At 41.4% G+C, this 21,889-nt stretch overlaps 1 protein-coding gene across 14 annotated transcripts in view; it reads right to left on the bottom strand.

The window, feature by feature from the left end:
- The window catches only part of KIDINS220 (kinase D interacting substrate 220), a 145,285-nt gene that overhangs the window by 81,219 nt on the left and 42,177 nt on the right, over nucleotides 1-21,889 (bottom strand). For all 14 annotated transcript variants that reach the window (XR_008313778.1, XM_053285767.1, XM_053285768.1 and 11 more), the window contains exons 16-22: nucleotides 21,522-21,673; nucleotides 18,344-18,633; nucleotides 17,899-18,039; nucleotides 11,412-11,655; nucleotides 6,819-6,907; nucleotides 4,501-4,645; nucleotides 2,063-2,225 (exon numbers count right to left, since the gene is read on the bottom strand). Coding sequence is in view for 13 of the 14 variants with exons in the window: in XM_053285767.1 (XP_053141742.1) it covers nucleotides 2,063-2,225; nucleotides 4,501-4,645; nucleotides 6,819-6,907; nucleotides 11,412-11,655; nucleotides 17,899-18,039; nucleotides 18,344-18,633; nucleotides 21,522-21,673 (1,224 nt within the window). In the remaining variant the exon portion in view is untranslated. The remainder of the gene's footprint in view (nucleotides 1-2,062; nucleotides 2,226-4,500; nucleotides 4,646-6,818; nucleotides 6,908-11,411; nucleotides 11,656-17,898; nucleotides 18,040-18,343; nucleotides 18,634-21,521; nucleotides 21,674-21,889) is intronic.

The following is a 21,889-nucleotide window of genomic DNA, read 5'->3' as shown; positions in this document are numbered from 1 at the left end:
GGTTGGATGTGGGCTAATAAACTGAAATTGAATCCGGACAAGACGGAGGTACTGTTGGTCAGTAGGAGAGCCAATCGGGATGAGGAGATTTTACCGGTTCTGGAGGGGATTGCACTCCCCTTGAAGGAGCAAGTACGCAGCTTGGGGGTACTACTGGACCCGGCTCTGTTTTTGGAAGCTCAGGTGGAGACAGTGGCCAGGGGTGCCTTTGTAAGGCTTCAGCTAGTGTGCCAGTTGCATCCCTTTCTTGAGAAGACAGATCTGGCCACAGTTACCCATGCCTTAGTCACGTCATGGCTGGATTACTGTAACGCACTCTACGTGGGGCTGCCCTTGAAGAATATCCGGAAACTGCAGCTAGTGCAAAACACGGCAGCTAGGGTTTTATCCGGTGCTGCCCGATGGGAGCACATCACACCCATTCTGAAAGAGTTGCACTGGCTGCCAGTTCGTTTCCAGGTCCAATTCAAGGTGCTGGTTTTGACCTTTAAAGCCCTAAACAGTTTGGGCCCTGGGTATCTGAGGGACCGCCTGCTCCCAAGAGTTGCTGCCTGCTCGACGAGGTCATCTGAGGGGGCTCTGCTCCAAGTGCTGACAATGAGGGAGGTTCAGCTGTTGTGCACTCGGGACAGGGCCTTCTCTGTTGCTGCCCCCAGACTTTGGAATGCTCTCCCAGTGGCCATTCGCTCCTCGGACTCCATCACAGTTTTTAGAAAGCTTGTTAAATCTTGGCTTTTTATCCAGGCTTTTACATGATTGTTTTTATTGCTGCTTCTATGTGTTTTTACCTGTGTATAGTTTTTTATGCTTGTATTTTATAGGTTTTAAATTTGGTTTGTTTTTATATTTTTAGCTTAATATTTTTGCTGTCATTTTATTGTATGTTTTTTAACTTTTGTAAACCGCCTTGAGGTTGTTTTTAATGAAAGGCGGTATATAAATGCAACAATAAATAAATAAAATAAATAAAATAAAATATATCAGATTGTACAAAGTCTTTACAGCTTATATGGCGCACAAGTTAAGATAGGTACCTTAACTTGCAATTTCCATTTTGCAAGCAGCAGTGATATAGGAAGATGCTGAAAGGCATCATCTCATACTGCATGGGAGGAGGCAATGGTAAACCCCTCCTGTATTCTACCAAAGACAACCGCAGGGTTTTATGGTCGCCAGGAGTCGAAACCGGCACACTTTACCTTTACAGTTTCCTATACTGTGTTTGTTCCAGCTTCATCATTACCTTGGAGCTAGATAGCTGGTAGTGACAGAATGGTGGAACCCAGTCTCAGATTAGTTTCTTCACAACAATACACCCACTGAGTCTATGCAATTGAAGGTAGCTTTACATATTACAAGTACATGTCTATGCTGCCTAAACAACAAGGCAGTGGCCTTAACACATGTAATTTCCTGGCAGTTAGGCATGGATGAATGTGATAAATATATTACACTTAGTGTATATTATATTGCACCTACACTGTATTAAAAGAATGACACTGGCTACCAATATGTTTCCAGGCAAAATACAAAGTGCTGGTTATAACCTATAAAGCCCTATACAGCTTAGGCCTAGGGTATTTAAGAGAACATCTCTGTTCTGGAGAAAGATTGTCAAACCATATGGTGCCTTACTCTCTCCATATCATGGATATAGTTGTACTCCACATGGTTCACAAGCCATAGGACCTCATTTATTGGCACAAACTATAAATAACCACTAGAGTTCTAGTAATCAAACATAATTATTGGCATACTGAAAGACCTGTGTGCGCGCACCCCATAATTCGAGGTTTAGATTTGATTTTGAAAAAATATGAAGCACTCGTCCTGATACAGAAAAGCACTCAAACATGTCCTGATACAGAAAAGCAAAGTGGTTTAATCCCCAATCTCTCTCTCTCTCTCTCTCTCTCTCTCTCTCACACACACACACACACACACACACACACACACACACACAGAGGAATGTTCAGATTCTACTATATTTATTATTTGTGGTTAAATGCTAACTTTTAAACCGTCACTAATGGAGGATTCCCATAATCAAGCGCATGCCTACCTCTCATAGATTGCTTTTAAAGTTAACTGGTCTGGAACACCTTCAGTTTCTTCCAAATACAAAATGAGCCATGATGTCCTGTAAGGCCACTGCTCTGTCAAGTTGATCCAGCTAGCCAGCCTATCCCAGTTGAAAGTAATCTGATTAGCTCTCAATAAACGCCCTGTAAAATATGAACGGTCGTGTAGATAAATAATTTGACTTTTTATGCAGAGAATTCTATCCACTTCTCCACAGAATAAAGGTTAATGCACATCACATAGGCCAAGAGTTAACTCAATTCCCTAGTTCATGTTTGCCCACAACTCAAACAGTTCTCAAATGGTAGCCCCAACTCTGGAAGCAACACTTGCGCTAAAACAAGCAAGCCTGTAAAGGAGGATTATAGTGCATGTATGTGAGAATGGCTATGCACAATACAAGCTTGTCATTCTGCCTTATTTCAGGCACAACCGCCATACATGATTTTTAAAAATTCAGAGCTATGTCATCCTGACTATATACTTCCACTCTAACTCCAGCAGAACTTACTCCCCAACACTGACTTGGCAGTAATACATTCCTTGTATATCCAATGCAAAGCAATCAAATCCCACGAGCAAGATTCAGAATCAATGCTTGCATTGCTAGCCTTGTCTAAAAATATTGGCCTTATGTATAATAAACCTTTCTACAAGGTTCAAAAAATATTTAATGGATTTTAATTCTCAGTTCAAAACAAGTAAAAAAAGGATCAATATAAACATTAAAACTAAATCTAAATGCAACTATCACCATTGCTACTTATTTAATGAGAGACCAGATTATTATTATTATTATTATTACATTTAATATCCTGCTCTTCCTCCAAGAAACCCAGAGCGGTGTACTACATACTTAAGTTTCTCTTTCACAACAACCCTGTGAAGTAGGCTAGGCTGAGAGAGAAGTGACTGGCCCAGAGTCACCCAGTTAGTATTATGGCTGAATGGGGATTTGAACTCTGGTCTCCCCGGTCCTAGTCCAGCACTCTAACCACTACACCACGCTGGCTCTCAAATTATTTAGTGGGAGACAGTGGCAGGAGCTTCAATTTTAAAAAATAATATCACATTATATACTTCTGCACAGATTATTTTGTGTGATTTTAAAAAAAACGTTTGTTCTAACAAATTAAAAATGTCTATTAGAAAAAATATAAAGCGATAATTCCACTATATGAAGGAAGGTAAAAGCACGTGACCAAAGATAAAAGCTGTTGACTAAACCAAGAAGTCATTATACCAAAGGCATAACTAAAAAAAAGTAAAAATTGGAAAGTACTTTATAATGTGCATAGAGGTGATGTTTATGTTATAATGTGCATAGAGGTCCCACACACTTCCCCAGTCCCTCATGAGGACAGGCTTTCTTTTCCCCTTCCTGGTTTTCCTCTGAACTACAGCTTGCTGTGATATCTGACTTAGGAAGCTATGGCTAGTATTGCCTACAAATGACAGTTTGCAAACCCACTTCAAATCATGGTTTGAAAGCAAGGTACTAAGCATAGTTTGCCAATTCAGACATCACAGAAAAATTATGGTTAAAGAAAAACAAGGAAGTGAAGGATGGAAGAGAAAGGGAGCACACACGCCTATAACACATCCATAAACTTCCAACCTATCGTCTAAACCGAGTGAAAGAGTCAAAAGGGTGTTTGTGTGTTTTGTTTCCCCGATCACTGAGCAAATAGGCATCTTTTTAAAGTGGAGATTCTTTTATTGAGCACGGGGAGAGCAATTGGTCCTATCCATCCCTAGCACAGCATCCCTCCAGTGGCTGTTGCTGGTGTCTCTCTTCTGTTTGTTTTTTAGATTGTGAGCCCTTTGGGGACAGAGAGCCATTTTAGTTATCTATTTATATATATGCAAACCGCTTTAGAAACTTTTTGTTGAAAAGTGGTCTATAAATATTGGTCATATTCATATTTGTATGAAAGCTGAGAGAACAGTCATCGAAGTGGTTCGTCTATCTGAACAGTACGGAGAATGACAAAAAACTAAGGAGAGAACGGTGGGAGAGTAATAACATATCTTGGAGGAGGCAGGGCTTCTGCCAAAAAAATTAATGGAAAAAAGAGAGCTTGGGGGGAAATCCCAAACTAGTCTCTGCAGGTGCACACAGCCTATTGGTGTGAAGCACAGAGTCCATGACCAAGAACTGTGTTTGAGTCAAGACTTTTTAAAAAGGATTTTTTGTGCTGTGCCACATATACTTGGGTTATCAAATGATTAGTGTGCAAATGTGAAGCCTATCCCAAGTTGCTCTTATAATAATTTTTCTTCCCAAGATGCCTTCCTATAGTTTTTAAAGTCATTGCCTCCTGTCCTGTTCTCTGCACACAAGGTAAATTCCTTCCTACATTACATGTCTGGAAGATGTGGGTCTTAAATGCATTATTGTATTATGAACAAATATACCTGTCACAGAAACAATATTGAGCAATCGCCTCATAGTCTGTGGGCTAATATCACTGAACCAGTCTTCAGTAACCAGTAGTTTAGTTAGATCAAAAGACATTTGTCGTGTAATGGAACGTTGCATTTGTCGTCTTCTGTAAGTATCCTAATCAAAACACACAAAAGGCAAAATTATTTTGAGAACTATTTTCAGATTTACAGACTGCTTAAAAAAGACTTTCTGGTACACTCAGAAGCAGATTTGATCTATCACGCAAATACATGCAATTAAAATGTTTTTTAGCGCTAAGAGAAAATATGCACATACTAGCAGACTCGGCGCAGAACGTCTAAAGCCTGGGCGTCCCCTGGGCGTCTCTCACGCACGCCCGGCCCCTCTCCCCCTCATTTCTGGCTGGCTTTCAAGCCGGCCCCTCCCCTCCCCTTCTCCCGCCGCCTCCTCAAGCCGGCCCGAACCCTCCCCTTCTCCTGCCATCTGCCCGCCCCCGCGGCTGGGTCTGCCGCTGTCTCCCCACCGCTGCCCCAACGTGGCCAGGCCATCACCACCTCGCCTGCTTCTCCTCGCTGCCAACAGCAGCCAACCGGCGCCCAGCCAATCAGGTGCCTCCCTCACCAGTAAGCATATCCTTGCCACATCCCTATGCATGGCTGGCGGCTGGCTAAGAGAATTAAATATATAGATTTATAGAATTCATATATAAATAATATCACAGTGGCACTTTTCAGTCACAAGGACTATTTCTGTATTACACCTATTATTCCTAGAGCAGATTCTGATGTTAAGGACTTGTGGAGCCTGCAGAGGACAGACTAACATGCAATTATGAACCGTATACCACTAGTAGCCCTGCCACTAACAGAGATCTGGTTGGCAGGGATTAGAGACAGGACCTTTTCGATGGTGGCCCCTTGGCTTTGAAATGCCCTCCTCGAAGAGCTTCGCCATGCTCCCTCCCTGAGTGTTTTAAAGAACAAGTATTAAAACATCTTTTAAAAGAGGTTTTTAAATGTTTTATCTGCTGCTTGTATCTGATAGATTCTTTAGTTTTTATAGTTCTCAGTTTTTAATCATAACTTTTTAAAAAATTCTAGTTTCAAATGTGGTTTTAGCCTGGTCTTTTAACTAGTTTAACTTATTAGTCTTATTTTACCTTATACTAGTTTATTAATATTGTGAGCCACCCCGAGTAGTGGTGTACTGGAGGGACAGAGTATAAATATATTAGAGAGAGAGAGAGAGAGAGAGAGAGAGAGAGAGAGAGAGAGAGAGAGAGAGAGAATGAATAATGAAGTTCAAGGATATCAGTATAAGAACCAGCAAACAAAAAATGAGGCACTTCTACAAGAGCTCTCTCTTTTGAAAATAATTAATGTCTTTTGTCTACTATATAACATGAAAAACACAATACTCCCAAAACATAATATGGACATCAACTGTGTCTTAGAGACAAAGAGTTAAATAATGCAAACCTATTGTTCTCAGTGTGCTTCTGCAGCTTTTTCAGAGTAACAGGATGGAACAAGTATATCACAGCATATCCTAATGTAGATGATATGGCCAAGCAGAAGCAAGCTTGCCAGAGCTAACAAAGGAATTGGATCTGGCAAGGATCCATGGAGTAAGTAACATGGCTGTGCTAGGTCAGATCAATTCCCAGGTATCACTTTCCAGCAGCAATCGGAACATATGGGTCCCAGTTTTTACTACCTGTCATGGTAATAACGGTCTGCATTATTTCCTCCATGCCGCCAGAACTGCAAAATGTGGAAGAGGTTATTGCATCTAAACTAAACTAGGTTTAATGATTACAGCTCTATAAAGTATCTGACCTAAACAGATATAAGAAGATTGTCTTCATTGAAGGCCTTCAGGAGAGCCATAAAGACCCATCTTTTTAGCCTCGCTTTTAATGATCTTTAGTTTTAATGTTATCTAGTTTTAATTTTAATTTGTTTTAAAGTGGTTTTTGTTTTTAATTTTGAATTGCTTTTGTTTGTTTTAATGTGAACCACTCTGAGCCACTTATGGAAGGGCGGTATATTGAATGAATGAATGAATGAATGAATGGCGTTTGCTAGGATATGTTCCAAATAGTGTTTATGCAGATTGTGAACAATGGCCAACTTTTTGGACAGCACATCATCGGTGTTAGGAACCTGCTACACAATATGAAAAACAGCCCTCATCGTGTTGCCAACAGGGCAGCTACGGAATGTCTTGAATCAGCTTCCAGGCAGTTATGTAGCTCTAATTCTATTGGAAACACTGCGCAGAATGTTGGCCACTGAAAATAGATTTCCAGCTTGTCATTTCTTACCCGTCTGTTGAGAGCTGTTTTGCTTCCAAGTTTGGTCACATCTCCCAGGCTATTCTGTGAAACTCTCCGATCAACATCATCATGGAATCCTTAAAAAACAAAACAAAACATAAAAACCCCACCACCAGTAAGATATCACTTCGAGTAAAAATGAAGAGTTTAAAATTTAAAAGTAAAGGGTTTGTAATATTACAAGTATGGAAATTCCAATTTAATGGGGTGACCTTCAGTTCCAAACTATACTACTACTTATTATTATTAGCATTCTACCGTGTTATACTAGTATACATTACAGAGACCTGGTTGGGAGAGGCTAGTGAGCCTGTTTGGTCCCCAGCTTCTCCCTACAATATACTGTGTTGTGGAGCAGATGAGAAGATGTGGGCGGGGAGGTGGGGTGGTTGTGGTCTATAAGAATGACATCTTCCTTTCCAGGATCTCTGTCAGAGCACTTGCCTATGTTGAATGAGTGTACTTGAGACTTGGAATCAGGGATAGACTGGGACTTCTGCAGGTGTACTTATCACCCAGCTGCCCAACAGAATTCCTAACTGAGCTGTCGGATTTGGTTGCGGAGTTAGCAGTGGAGACGCCCAGACTTATGGTGACGGGTGATGTCAATGTCCACTTTGGGACTGAGTGCTGCTCGAGAGTTCATAGCAGGCATGACAACTATGAGCCTTTCCCAAGTGGTCTCAGGATCAAAATATGATGCAGGTCACACACTCAATTTTGTTTTCTGCTCTGAACAAGTAGGTGTTCTGTGGGTGGAGACTCCTATGATTTCCCCATTGTCATGGATGGACCACAACCTGGTGAAGGTTCAGTTTGCAGCCACTAGTCATCTCTGCAGTGGTGGAGGACCTATTAGGATGGTCCATCTGAAGAAGCTATTAGATCCCATAGATGGAACTTGGGCCTGATCCAGCAGGGCTGTACTTATTCCAAGAAACCTTGGAGAGTTTTAAGGTTGGCTCTGCCAGCGACCCTGCTGATGCCCTGGTGGAGAACTGGAATAATGAGCTCACCAGGGCAGTACACATGATCACTCCTAACTGTCTTCTCCGGTCTGCTTCTAAATTAGCTTCATGGCATACAGAAGATCTGTGGGAGCTGAAGCAGCGAGATAGACAACTAGAGTGAGAGGAGTGCTGGTCTTGTGGTAGCAAGCATGACTTGTCCCCTTAGCTAAGCAGGGTCCACCCTGGTTGCATATGAAAGGGATACTAGAAGTGTGAGCACTGTAAGATATTCCCCTCAAGGAACGGGGCTGCTCTGGGAAGAGCAGAAGGTTTCAAGTTCCCTCCCTGACTTCTCTGAGATAGGGCTGAGAGAGATTCCTGCCTGCAACCTTGGAGAAGCTGCCGCCAGTCTGTGAAGACAATATTGAACTAGATGGACCAATGGTCTGACTCAGTATATAGCAGCTTCCTATGTTCCTTCCTATGTTCCTATGAGTGCAAGTGGAGAAGGACTTGACTGGAATCTGATAGATTACAGCACAGAGCACAATTGAAGACCTACGCTCTGGCAAAAAGTCCAGCAAATAAACAATTCTTTGCTGCACTCATTGCATCTGCAGGATCATGTCCAGTGGAATTGTCGAGGGTGGTGAGGTAACGTAAATGGACCCCTTCTACCCTGGCTTTGGAACCATCAGTTAGCCACTGTGAGGCCTTGAATAAGTTTTTTGTGGACAAAATATCTCATATTCAAGCAGACCTGGATACCACTAATGGTGCAGAGTCTTATGGGGGCATCCAGTAACTCCTCCAGTGTGATTATATTAGATCAGTTTCAGTTTGTGACTCCTGAGGACGTAAACAAGCTGCTTGGAACAATGCATCCTACCACTAGTTCTCTTGAGCCTTGCCCAACATAGCTTATACTATCTAGTAAGGAAATTATTGGAGAGGGTCTGGTTGAGATAATAAATGCTTCTCTGAGGGAAGGTAGAATGCCTCATCTTAAGGAGGCAATTTTTAGACCTCTTTTAAGAGAAGCCTACATTAGATCCCTCAGAGTTAAGTAATTCTAGCCCATCTCCAATCTCCCATAGTTGCCCAAGGTGACAGAGGGTAGTGGCCTCAGCTCCAGGCATTCTTGGAAGAAACAGATTATCGAGACACATTTCAAACTGGCTTTCAGGGAGTTTATGGGGTGGAGATTGCTTTGCTTGGGCTGATGGATGATCTCCAATTAGGAATTGATAGAGGGACTGTTGATCATTTTGGATCTCTCAGTGGCTTTCGATACCATCAACCATGGTACCCTTCTGGACTGTCTGAGGGGGGTGGGTGTAGGAAACACTGTTTTACAGTGTTTCTGCTCATACCACTTGGGCAGATTTCAGAGGGCACTGCTTGGAGACTGTTGCTCTATAAAGCAAGAGCTTTTGTATGGTGCCCCCTCAGGGCTCCATTTTTGTCTCCAATGCTTTTAACATCTACATGAAACCATTGGGAAGAAATCATCAGGGGATTTGGTTCAGGGTGTTATGAGTATGCTGATGATACCCAAATCTACTTCTCCATGTCAACATCATCAAGTAATAGTATAACTTTCCTAAATGTCTGCCTGGAGGCAGTAATGGTCTGGATGAGGGATAACAAACTGAGGCTGAATCCAAACAAGAAGGAGGAGCTCACTCTAGTGAGTCACAATTCAGGTGATGGGATAGATCTACCGATTCTAGATGGGGTTACACTCTCCCAGAAGGAACAGGTTCGAAGTTCAGAAGTACTTCTGGACCCAACTCTCTCTCTGATATCTCAGGTGAAGGTGGTGGCCAGGAGTGCTTTTATCCGCTTTGGCTGACACACCAGCTGCACCCTTCCTGGAAGAACGTGATATTAAAACAGTGGTGCATATGCTAGTTACCTCCAGGCTTGACTACTGCTCTATGTGGGGCTGCCTTTGTATGTAGTCTGGAAACTGCAATTCGTGGTTTTAGGAAACAAGTGAAGACACATCCTTTCAGCCAGGCTTTTTAGTGGAAGTTTTTGATGGTTTTAGTAGATGTTTTAATTGAATTTTATTGATTTTCTTAATACATTTTATATATGTTCTAAATATTTAAGCTTTTTGGTTGTTTTGTTATTATAAACAGCTTAGAGTCTTTGGTAGTGGATGGTATATAAATAAGTTAAGTAAATAAATATTATTATTATTATACTGCTTTTCAACAAAAAAAAGTTTTCAATGCAGTTTACATAGCAAAAAGAATGAGAAAGTTTTTCCTTGTCCCAAAATAGATCCCAATCTAGACTAAACAACCACTGGTGTGATGCTCTGATGGACTGAATAGGGACAGTTGCTCTCCTTCTGCTAAACAAGAAGCAGTCAGTCACCTCTTTGCCCAGTAAAGTGGTATATGACCACTATAGATTATTCTATACTCTCTTAGATTATCTTGCCTTTAACATTTACTCACCTCTATATTCAACTCACAGCCAATACATATATCAGGCATACAACACAGACACCTTCACAAATCATTTTCAGATCTACCAGATGATTTGTAGGTCCTGATATACACATTGGTTGTGAGCTGAATGTAGAGGTAAAAGACAAAAATAAACTGTGGGTACTGTTTAAAAGACTAAATAATCTAAGATAACACAGAAAATCTATATTGGTTTTATAGTGTATAACTAAGAGTCATAACATTTAGTTTCCATACTTTTAAGACTTATGAACAAAAAACATTACACACCTTATCCTCTAATCTACACCAAACATTTTCAAGATTTTTAAGTTTTCCTGTGTTTATAGAGGTATTCCCTCAGCTTTAAGATCTCAAAAGGGGGGGAGAGGCTACTCCCATGCTGTCCAAGGAGTTGATCAAGTGGTGAGGCTTTTCTTTCTTTTTTCAGTTTCTCACCATGCATCTGAGAGTGGCAGATTCCACCGTTCTGAGGTGGGCATACTGTCCCCGGCAGTTAGCTACTTAATTGCCATATTTTAAAGAGTAGAATGCAACAGAGAAGGACCAAGCATCATTTCCTGCCTCACTCTAAATTATAGGCAGATAGGCAGGCAGGCAGATCACAGTAATCTTTTTTCAGTCTGCAATGAAGCAGGAAATGAAAAGTGTCTTGCCTCATTGTAATGTGGGGGGTGGGGGCACGGATTGTGACCAGTGGCTTCCAGAAATAGTATTCCTGCTTCAAACAGAGCAGAATCCACTGGTGCCTGCAGAGACACAGCACAAAAAAGGAGTTTGCAAAAAAAAAAAAAAAAAAAAAGCCACCAAAAAAGCCCTTTTGTCCTGATGCTGCGTCCATATAATGGGCTGACAATGCAAATGCCTGCAAATGGAGGGGGGGCACCTAAAAATGAGCCAACTTAAGGTTGCTTTCAAGAAGCAAAGTTTTAAGAGTTGTACTGCTGTAAGGTTTTGAGCAATCCATAAAAAATTTAGATGGGTGATAGTGCTTATCATCTAGCTATGTACCAAACTTGAAGATGACTGGAAAAAGAATTTAGATGACCATGAGAAAAATTTCAGCTACATTAACATGGGAGAACATGCTGTTTTCCAGCCTCCCTTTAACTACAACCATAGCAGTTATAATATCCCTGCTACTATACCTGAACCATCTGTGTATGGAACATCTCCATTCGTGGTTGCCGCTACCATCATCTTTTTAGCACTACTGAGTCCACGACTGTTAAGAAAAACAGGTAAATGGACTATATTTCTCATGTAATCATGTCCATTTATATTAGAGTCCCGTAATACACTATTTAGATTCTGGTTAATTGCCTTTATAATAATATGCGGGTCACTAGCAAAAATGGCAATAAATGGGCCTTTTGAAAATAAGACTCGAACCTGTGAAAAGAAAAGAAAAGAAGAATTTTATCCCATGCATGGCAAAGTTGAAGTAAAGATGCCATAAGCGTCACAAACAGAAAGGGTTTGGTGGCACACCTGGACAGAAGCAGGAGGGCCAGTGAACCTGGCTAGGGAACAGGGTCAGAGCCACTCCCCTGCTTGATTCTGTGCTGTGCTGCTGCCTGCTTCCCAATTCAACAGATGAGAAGCAAAAAACAGGGAAGGTGGTTGTATATATCTGTAGACCTATATTGCTAGACCCGCATACTTTTGAAATTGATTTGTGGCACACTTTTCCACCACTATAGTACCAAATAATTTGTGTGCATTATCAGGAGTAACATTGTGCTTGCTAAAAAAAAGACACCATCTGACAAGACTCTTAGTCACATTAAAAACAGATTGCTCACTTGTAACTTATGATCTGTAAGTGATCTGTAGACATTCATAAGCCTGGGTTCTGCACCTGTGCAAGACCTCATGGATGGAATATCCAAGCTCCTTGATGCACCCCTTGCACTTGGTGCAATTGTTTATTTCAGCAGTTAGAGCGCCCTTCCTTTGGTTCCTGGACAACCACCTCCATATGAGGATCATCCCGCGAAGTCTCCCAGAGAACACAGGTAAGTCTTTATCTATTCATTTACTGATGCGGGGAGGAGGAAACGGTCTTATGAATGTTTGTGAATCCCTTACAAATCATAAGTTGCAGATGAGCAATCTGTTTATCTGTAGCGTGATCCACGGGATATTCCTAAGCCTGGGTGTTTAGCAAGCTTTCCCAGGAGAAGGGAGCAGTAAGCTTTTGCAAAATTATCTTCAAGACTCCCCTTCTGCAGCAGAATGTAGGTCAATTGTAAAGTGTTTCATGAATGGTAGCTCAGATGACCATGTTGCTGCCTTACAGATATCTTTCATTTGGATCCCTGAGACATGTGCCACTGATGCTGCATAAGCCCTAATAGAGTGAGCTCTAATTGTGAGTGGAGGTTCTACCTTTGGAATCTTGTATGCTAAAGAGATTAGTTCTACCAGCCAATGGACAGGCATTGCATTGAAATAAGATGTCCCTTTGACCTTAGGCTACAAAATGTTGTTTACTCTTACGATAGCCCTTAGTCCTACTGAAGTCAAATAAAAATCGGGGGGGGGGGATAATAAATAAGAGTGACCTCCAAACATCCACTGCATGTAAAAATGTCTCTAGGGGCATTGTAGGGTTTCTGAAAATGATATCCTGATTCAAGTGAAAATCTGACACCACCTTAGGACAGATGAAAGGATCCATCCGCATGAGCACCTTGTCAGGATAAAAAAATCTTATACAGCAAGTCAATTTTTAGAGCTGTTAACTCACTAACTCTTTTTGTAGAAGTTATGGCTAATAAAAAAGCAGTTTTCAATGAACGTAATTTCAAAGAAATGGTAGCCATTGGCTCAATAGATAGCTCAGTCAGAGTCAAAACCACCAGTTAAAGGCTCGAATGTTCAACTGGTTATCTAACCAGATAATATAAATTATTTAACCCCTTCAGGAAGCTTTTGCAGTTCTTACAATAAAATGCAGTCCTGCCATACAATCCCTTATGTTTTGAAGATACTGCTGCCAAGTTGATCTTCAGGAAACAGAAAATTCACTGCTTTTTAAACTTGCCAAATATAAAAGTACCTGTCTAACAGTACATCCTCAGGAGTAGAGGTGCACGACTTAAATCTCGTCCATTTGTAAACATAATTATGCCTAGTGAAGGCCTTTATTTCGTTTAAAAGTTTCCTATCTAGAAGCCGACTCTTCAAGCTGTCAGATTTAGAATCCTTAGATTGGGAGGTAGAATCCCCCACCCCCGTCCTGGGACAGTAGATCTGGACATCAAGGTAGCTGCCAGCACCTGCATGCTAACTGTTGGAGCAGAAGCAGAAATCATGCCTGGTGCAGACACCAACAGAATGCAGAACTCATACTCTTGGAGAACTTTGGCCACTACTCTGCTCAGCAGAGTTGGAGGAATGGACTACTTTACCTAGAAAGTAGACTGTTTTTCCAACTCCATTAGAATGTATCTCTCAATGAATGTTCTCTGTCAAAACGTTTGACGTCAAAATATCCATCAAAATGTTCTGCACATCCCTAGTCCAGCAGCGACTTCTTCTAGTTTCCCCGGATCCCCAGGTTTTCCAGGAGATACAGAACATACTTTATCTGAGAACATAACTCATTTTCTTCACCTGCTGTCAGGTGCCAATCGTTGAAGAATGGAAATATCGTAATTCCCTCCATTCATAGATGAGCTATAATTGCACTCATGCATTTTGTAAAAGCCTTTGGAGCAGTTGACAAACTGAATATTGTGTTGGTACACCAAAGACAACCACAGGGCTCTGTGGTCGCCGGGAGTCGACACCGACTCTATGGCACACTTTACTTTACACTGCACTTCCCAATGTGAACCTTAAATACTTTCGGTGGTTGCTTTGAATGCCTATATGGAAGTATGTGTCTTTTAAATCCAACATTGCAAGCTATTCCTCCTTGTAAAGGAGCGGTAGGATACCTTGCAGCATTATCAAATGAAACTTCCTTGAATTTACTTATAATTAACTACCTCAAATCCATTTTGGGACAGCTGCCTCCATCCCTCTTTGGGATTTAAAAGTAACAAGAGTACAACCCTTCTCTCTGACAACTCCATCATACTGGGGCAATTTACCCTTTCCCTACAAAACCTTCACTTCCTCTATTAGAGTAGGAATATATTTCATACCTGCATAAACAGCAAGTTTTTTGAACTCTATTGAACAGCCTGTATTGACAATGTGCAGCATCCACACATGTGATGTTATGTTTTGCCATGCAGGTACATAGCTTGCTAGTTATAGAGGTGGAAGTTTCTATGGAATCAGGTGGAACTCCTGAAACATCAAAGGTGCTGCTTACTACAGAAGCCTTGCTGCTTGCGCCTTTGGTGACATAGCTCTTTCACCAATATCAACAAGGATCTCTTGTAATCCCTCCTTTCTGGTGGCTTAAAAGACTAATGCTGGCAGTTAAATAGCTTATTGTAGTATGACAAATAAGATTGTGTACTAGAAGATGTAAAGGTCTTCGTAGTATATTTTGATTTCTTCACCTTCTCCATTGTGTTGTCAGTCTCTTCACTAAACAAGCCCTTGCCATCAAAGGGAAGGCCTTCAATTTCTCCTTCACATCTAACTGTAGGTTTGCAGAACATAACCACACATCTTCTAAATGAAACAGCAGTCGCCAGTGACCTTGACTCTGTCTCCACTAAGTGCTTTGCTGTGCTGTTTTTGGCGTGTGATATTTGTGAGCAAAGGTATATGTGAATTTCTGACAAAATTCCTCTAGTTTTATTTATTGCCTGTTGCAAATTTTCCAAGATTGAGTGGTAGAACTTGGCCATGCAGGCCACATAATTTGCAATCTTAATGGATAGACACACAGTAGAGTACACTCTCCTACCCATATTATCAATTTTGCTGCCCTCCTTGTCTGCTAGTGGAGAGTGGCGACGGCCGGACTTTCTTGAAGTTACACAATCTATCACTAATGAGTTTGGGGTGGGATGTTTCAATAGGAAAGAGCCATCCTCCTTTTGCACTCAGTACAAACCTTCTAGTCTCTTAGAGGTTGGAGTTGCAGTACTGAGTACATCCCATGCAAACTGTGCAGCCTTTGTAATGACTGGCAGCATAGATAAAGCAACCACTTGTGCAGAGTGAGAAGCTGCCATAAAATCACAGACATGGCTAATTTCTGAACTCTCTGAATTCTTCTGAATTCCAGACCCAAAACTTCAGTCAACTTAGACTCCTGCACATGATATGCCTTCAACTCTTCAGTGGAGAAGATGGAAGGTCTAGATCAGGCTTCCCCAACCTGCAGCCCTCTAGATGTTGCTGAACTACAATTCCCAGCATACCCAGCCACAATTCAGCAACATCTGGAGTACAACAGGTTGGGGAAGCCTGGTCTAGATTTTCATCCAGAGATGGTTCAGAAGAGTGTTCCATTGCTGAAGTTTCATCATCCAAATCAGAAAACGATGTATAATCTTCCCCAGAGAAGTCTCTCCCCTCCTCTTGAATTGCCTGAGTAGATATATCTGAAACACGTGTACTCTGCACACGGCTGTTCTTCCCAGAGACCACCAGCATGTCCTTAGCATGTGTAGCTTAAGTCTGTGAAACAGCTGATGTTGGCAGAGACTTTAATGAAGAAGGACCTGCAACTGCAGGAGGGGCTTTAAACAGGGTGTCTTCCTTCTGCCCCTGGAGTGCAGATGGAGCCGTCCCTTGCACTGCCTGAAGCTGATCACTCCTGCGCACCCCCGTCCAATTCTCTTCACCAAAACAGACCTTTGTTCCTTTCACTGATAGTAGTCATCAGAGTCTTATGGTAAGTCTGAAGACATAGTGCAGTGATATTCTTGAACCCTAGTTGGTTTTCTACTGCACTGTTTCTAATGCTGAGAACAACCCAGCGATCCAGGTAAACTCCAGTAACTGGAGCAGCTGCAGTGTTGCGAGCTCTGTGTAAAAGCCCTGCGTGCATCACCCGATGCAGAGGCATGACCCAAATTCTGAGTGCTTCTCGGAAAGTAATATTTAGCTGGAGTCATAGAAGGAGTATTTGGAATGAGAACAACATCCTCCTCAACATCATTGTCCACATCTAGTCCTTGACATTAAAATCCTCTAAATGTCGAAGCCAATGGTGTACTTTCAGTAGAGTCTAACAGAGAAAGCAAGGAATGGGAAACAGCCCAAGTTAGACTAACGTCTTCCCCTGTCAGAATTACTTCCTTGACAAAATTGATCTATGTTGATGGAGAAGGGTGGCCTTGTTAAAAAGACTCTGTTCTCATAGATGTTAAAGGATCCAGGAATGAAATCAAGTGTCTCTTCGCAGTCACTGTCGATGCTGGCACCAGGACCGAAGCTTGCTCCTTCAACAGAGGGGTTGATTTCCACTTCGAAGTCAACGTTTAAGGTGCTTGTGGCTTAACTGTCACAGCTGACGCCTTAGAAAGCGATGTCAATGTTGACGTCTGCTTCAGCATCGACAATGGAGATGCCTGCACCACTGTCGTTTGAACCTGACTGGGTTAATGTTAAAAGAGTGGCCTTTGATACGGAAGCATCTATTGACTCCACTTCTTCAAGGGTGACTCTGAAAACAGTCCCACACCCAATAATCTTTTGTTTTGTTTATGTTTCCTATGGTGACTCCCAGAGGCAGAATTTTTCGAGACCTCCTCTGGATGTCTGAATACATACTCCCCCGATGTTGATCTCAGAGTGCAGCACCTGTGTTGGGGTGTGCAGAGCACTTGCTCATATAGAGCTGCCCGAAGTCAAAGTACCCAGTTTTTAAAAGTTTGATGAGAAAAGGTCATGCAAATTCTGCAGGTCCTTGTATTATGATCCTTGCCTAAACAGAACAAACAGGAGTCATGCCAACATCGTGGGCAATGTTCCTCCACAATCCTTGCACTGCTTAAAAGTTTTACTAACATCCATGGAGAAAAATGGAAACCAACAAAAAGCTACATCGAACTGCGAAAACAGTCCAAATCCATCAACAAAAACTAGTCCATTTAGCAATAAGAAGAGTCAGCAACCAGTTCAATAAGTCAAACACTCTTCACCAAACTCTCTCTCTCTGTAGAACCCAACCCAACCAAGGAGCCCTAGCTGATGAGGTGAACACTCTGGTGGTCAGAAAGGAACAAAAGGAAGGGCACTCTAAATGCTATAAATGGTTGCACTGAGCACAAGGGGCAATGCATGAGCACCATAATCTTGGATATTCCACCTGCGAGATCCTGCGCAGGCGTAGAACTCAGTCTTCTGAATGTCCTATGGATCACGCTACAGATCTATCAGGATGAGAGCCAAATTGTTCTACCTCCAACAGATATAGGGCTGGATCTAGAATTACATGAGCAGCGGGAAACCCATACAACAGGACTTCCCCCCCCACTCCATTTACAGCAGCCTGCACTTCTCAAAAAGCCCCATAGCATCTGGAGACCTTCTGAAACAGGATGGAATGGGGGAATTGGGGGTGGAGAGAGAGCGTGAAAATTTCAAAATATTAGGCTGACCCTATTATGCAACTCCATTATTCCCAGTACACTTTATTGGTCTCAGAGCATTTAAGGTGTTCGATCTCTCAAGACTGCTGAAAGGCAAAACAGGAAAAGTAGCATTACTTACTGTGTCAAGCATTTGCAAAACTTTGTCTTGTTCACATGCATCCAATCCATCTATAATTACCACAAGCCTGGTTTGATTCTGAGTAAAACTATCAATGGTTTTTGCCATCTTTGCCATCAGTTCCACTTCACATTTAAGAACCTATACAAATTAAGATTTATTTTAAGAGGGCAATGTTTTTATTTATAACATACTGATTTTTGTAACACGAATGTAAGACACATGCATAACTTTGTGAAACTCTCTTGCATCTAGTCTGAATATTCACTGTGAACCTATTCCATACTGCACAATTGTTAACTAATATGCATTTAGTATAACAAGAATTTTAACAGTAAATAGGTATTTACTGTAAAACAATATTTTTTAGCTTCTGTGGCAAATTAACTGTGTTACAATACACAAATGACTGCCAATATTTTGTTATAATAGGATAAACTCTTACTTTCATAAACCCTTCACTTTTCAACTTGTGTAGCTTTGAAGCAGCATTATGAAGGCGCTTTCTCTGGGAATTCAAGACCGAGTCCATCACTCTCCACCATGTGCGACAATTCAAGATAAAGGCCAGACCCACAACACAGAGAAATGATATCAGAATAGCATTGACCGTCATGTTCTCTGGATCCACTTTAAAAATCGCTAGAAGAGTGATCCCAGCAACAACACAGCTCAGAAGGAAGAGGAAAATAACAAAGGATGGAAGACAACAAGTTTTCTTCCATTTCTTTTTTCCTAGGAAAGAATATAGTACCTTGTAAGGACATTTTTACATTTTGAGGAAATTTAGTGTAACTATCAAAGTTAATGCCCTGCCATTTTAAAACAGAGATGAAATTGGAGGTTTAGCAGCATAGGCAGGTCTAGGGATGTGCAAAACATTTTGACTCAAAACAGGCAGTTTCTAGAGTTTCAGTTTTTGAAACAAAATGCTCTTTAAATAAAGGGCCTGTTACAAGCTAGGAACAAAACAACCCCATTTTGATTGAAACATTTTGAGCACCATTTTGGAGGCTCTTTCCCCCTCACTGATTGGTTTTCTGGCACTGGCTTCCTATTGGCTTGCAATCTCCTTGCTTCTTGGTTGCTTTGTTATCATACAATCAAGAGGAGGAAGATTTTTGTGGTTTTCTTTTGCTATTGCTGCTGTAACTATCTGCTTTTGCTAGATCTCAGATTGACAAAGGCAGAACCTGGTTGCTTGCCTTCCTTGAATTGTAGTTTGGTTTGTTTGTGAGATAGTGTTGTGGCGAGATATGGACAGGGGCAGCTCTCTCTCTCTGTGCAATATTTCTTGGAGATTAATGTGATGAGCTCCATGTCTGGTCTTGAGACAGGCTTGTGCTCCATTCACTGCTCTGGTCTGCTCTACAATTTGCATTGCAAGGTATATTCAGTCAAAATGTGGCTTTACTTGCTCTAGTTGATTTTACAGCTATGCTTGCTGCTAAGGATGCTGCTGTGGCAGCTATTGCAATGCTAGGAAGTAAGGAGTCATAATTGTGTGTGAGAGAACAACTTGTGCTAGTGATGCAGGGATGTGCACGAAAGACTTCATGCATATCCCAGGGGTTCCTTTAGGTTTTACCTGCTCCTCCAGTGAGCTTCTGTACCACATCATGGTACTGTGGTTTATTAAATCCAACTTGCAAGCAGCAGCTGTGCTGCTGTCCTCTTTAAACCACCGTGCCAATGGGTTGCTGCTCACAGCAGCCCTTGCACAGCGTCTGCATGGTCAGAAACAGCATGCTGACCACGTAAATGGCATTGATGCCATTTGTGTGCCGACACTGTGTGAGGGCTGCTGGAAGAACCATCCCATTGGCACGGCAAATTCAAAGGGGACAGCAGTGCAGCTGCAGGAGACCAAATTGTTTTGGCACCTCTCCAAAGAAGTGCCGAAGCAATTCGAGAACATCCCTACAATGATGTTACTGCAGTGCAGGCACTGTGGCTCGCAGTGGATTCTGGGTCAGTGGTTCTTTTTTGGCCATTTTTGGACTAAGTTTGAAATGTGTGCTCTGTGCTGGGAGGGACAGATTCCCTTTTACTGTGTGCTTCAGCAGAGTTTTCCAAGACAGGATTGCAAAATGCATTGCAAATTGCAATGAAAAACATGTGTGCATGCACTCTGTGAGTGCAGCTTGTTCTGGCCATATGGAACAATGAGGGCACTTGAAAAATCCCATTGTTTCCCATGGTTAGCTCCTAGGGACACTGAAGTGGGTTGTGTGGTAGGGCATGATGGGTGCTATCTATTACCCAACCCACAAAAGAAATGGGCAAGTGTAGAATTTTTAACCTTTTCCCCAAACCCTGATATAATTTGTGTGCCTAAGGTTTCACACAGTTATGCTAACATGTTATCTTTTTCACTTTTTTAATTTTAAAGATTTTCATTTACCAAAAAACAAAGTAGTTACTTTCATTTCCTTTTTTCAGGTACAGAATGTAATAGGCCACACTTGCATGAACTTCAGATGCAGAAACCATTGGAATACACTGCTCTAGTCCAGCTGTAGTATGGAATCATGGTTTAATCCTGCTTGTATGTGAAATTTCAGTGACATCCCCTAAAGAAAGGAGAGGAAGGATTCGACTTCTGATCCTGGTTTAGAACAAGCCAAGATTTGCTAGGTTGAGACAGCACAGAAAATTCTGGCTTGTTCCCAACCCAAGATAGGAAGTAGAACCCTTCTTCCCCTCACACGATGAAGAAGACAGACAGCACATGCACCTGAGGCTAGGTGGTATCACACAGAGCCAGATTAAATCATATTTTTGTGGTACATCTTAATAAAGCCAATTAGGGATGTGCAGAATGTTCCAAGCTCGGAATATTCCTACTTGTAACAGGTCATTCCGAGTGTTCCGTTCGGAAACAGAACACCCTTCAAATGAAGGGCTCATTGTTCCATTTCAGAACAGAACACTAGCAATGGCCCATTTCAAGTGAGAATGTTCCAAGCTCAGAACATTCTGCACATCTGTAAAGCCAATGTTATAATGACCAACAAATTCCTCCATATTAAAAATAAAATAAAATTCTCAGCGGCTATATGACTATCTCAGAAAAGACACAGAACTTAACCTAGCTGGCATTTTTCACATTTTCTTCTGAAGACTACTTACATTAAAGGTTTGACTTTAACCTGAAATATTAGGATTTAGCATTTGCATAGTGATTTTTGAATGTGTAAAGGGTTTCACATATATTTTCTTGATGTGATTTATTTTTATTGTTTATTTTTTACATTTATATCCCACTCTTCCTCCAAAGAGCCCAGAGCAGTGTACTACATACTTAAGTTTCTCCTCACAACAACCCTGTGAAGTAGATTAGGCTGAGAGTGAAGTGACTGGCCAAGAGTCACCCAGCTAGTATCATGGCTGAATGGGGATTTGAACACAGGTCTCCCAAGTTCTCCCGATCCTTACAGCAGAAGCAAAATGAGCATTACAAAAAAAAGGTTTTTGCATTCACTGGTCTAAATTAAGTAGAATACATTTATAGTTTTTTCTTATTTTCTATAGGTATGTGAATGCTTAAAAGAAAATGTATTTGTGAAAATGTATTTAGTTTACACTGCAGTGAAAGACCCACAGAAATCAGTTAATACCACCTTGCGTATCTTCTGTCTTGAATACTCGAAAAAGACGTGTTGCTAAGAAACCAAATTCTCTCTCACAGGCATCTGAGAGTGTAGCAATCATCTCAGCCATTGAAGTTTCTCCACCTACACTGGACAGTCTGTTGTAATCTGTGAACAAAAATCTGAAGCAAGACAACATGTACTCTTTTGTAATGAAATTGTAGATTATTATTGGCTGGTAGGAATTAGCTTTTGTCATTAAGATACACATTTCAACTGCTGGGCTGCTATTAATATAGCATTGCCTCATGTGCAATAATTATTCATTTATCTTTGCTACTACTCTTAACTTTTAAACATTTAATGATATGCCTATTGACTAACTTTTTAAAATTAGA

Source organism: Hemicordylus capensis, chromosome 1 (assembly GCF_027244095.1).
Source record: "Hemicordylus capensis ecotype Gifberg chromosome 1, rHemCap1.1.pri, whole genome shotgun sequence".
NCBI lineage: Eukaryota > Metazoa > Chordata > Lepidosauria > Squamata > Cordylidae > Hemicordylus > Hemicordylus capensis.
Note: the sequence above shows the minus strand (reverse complement) of the source record. Positions and strands in the feature narration are given on the sequence as shown.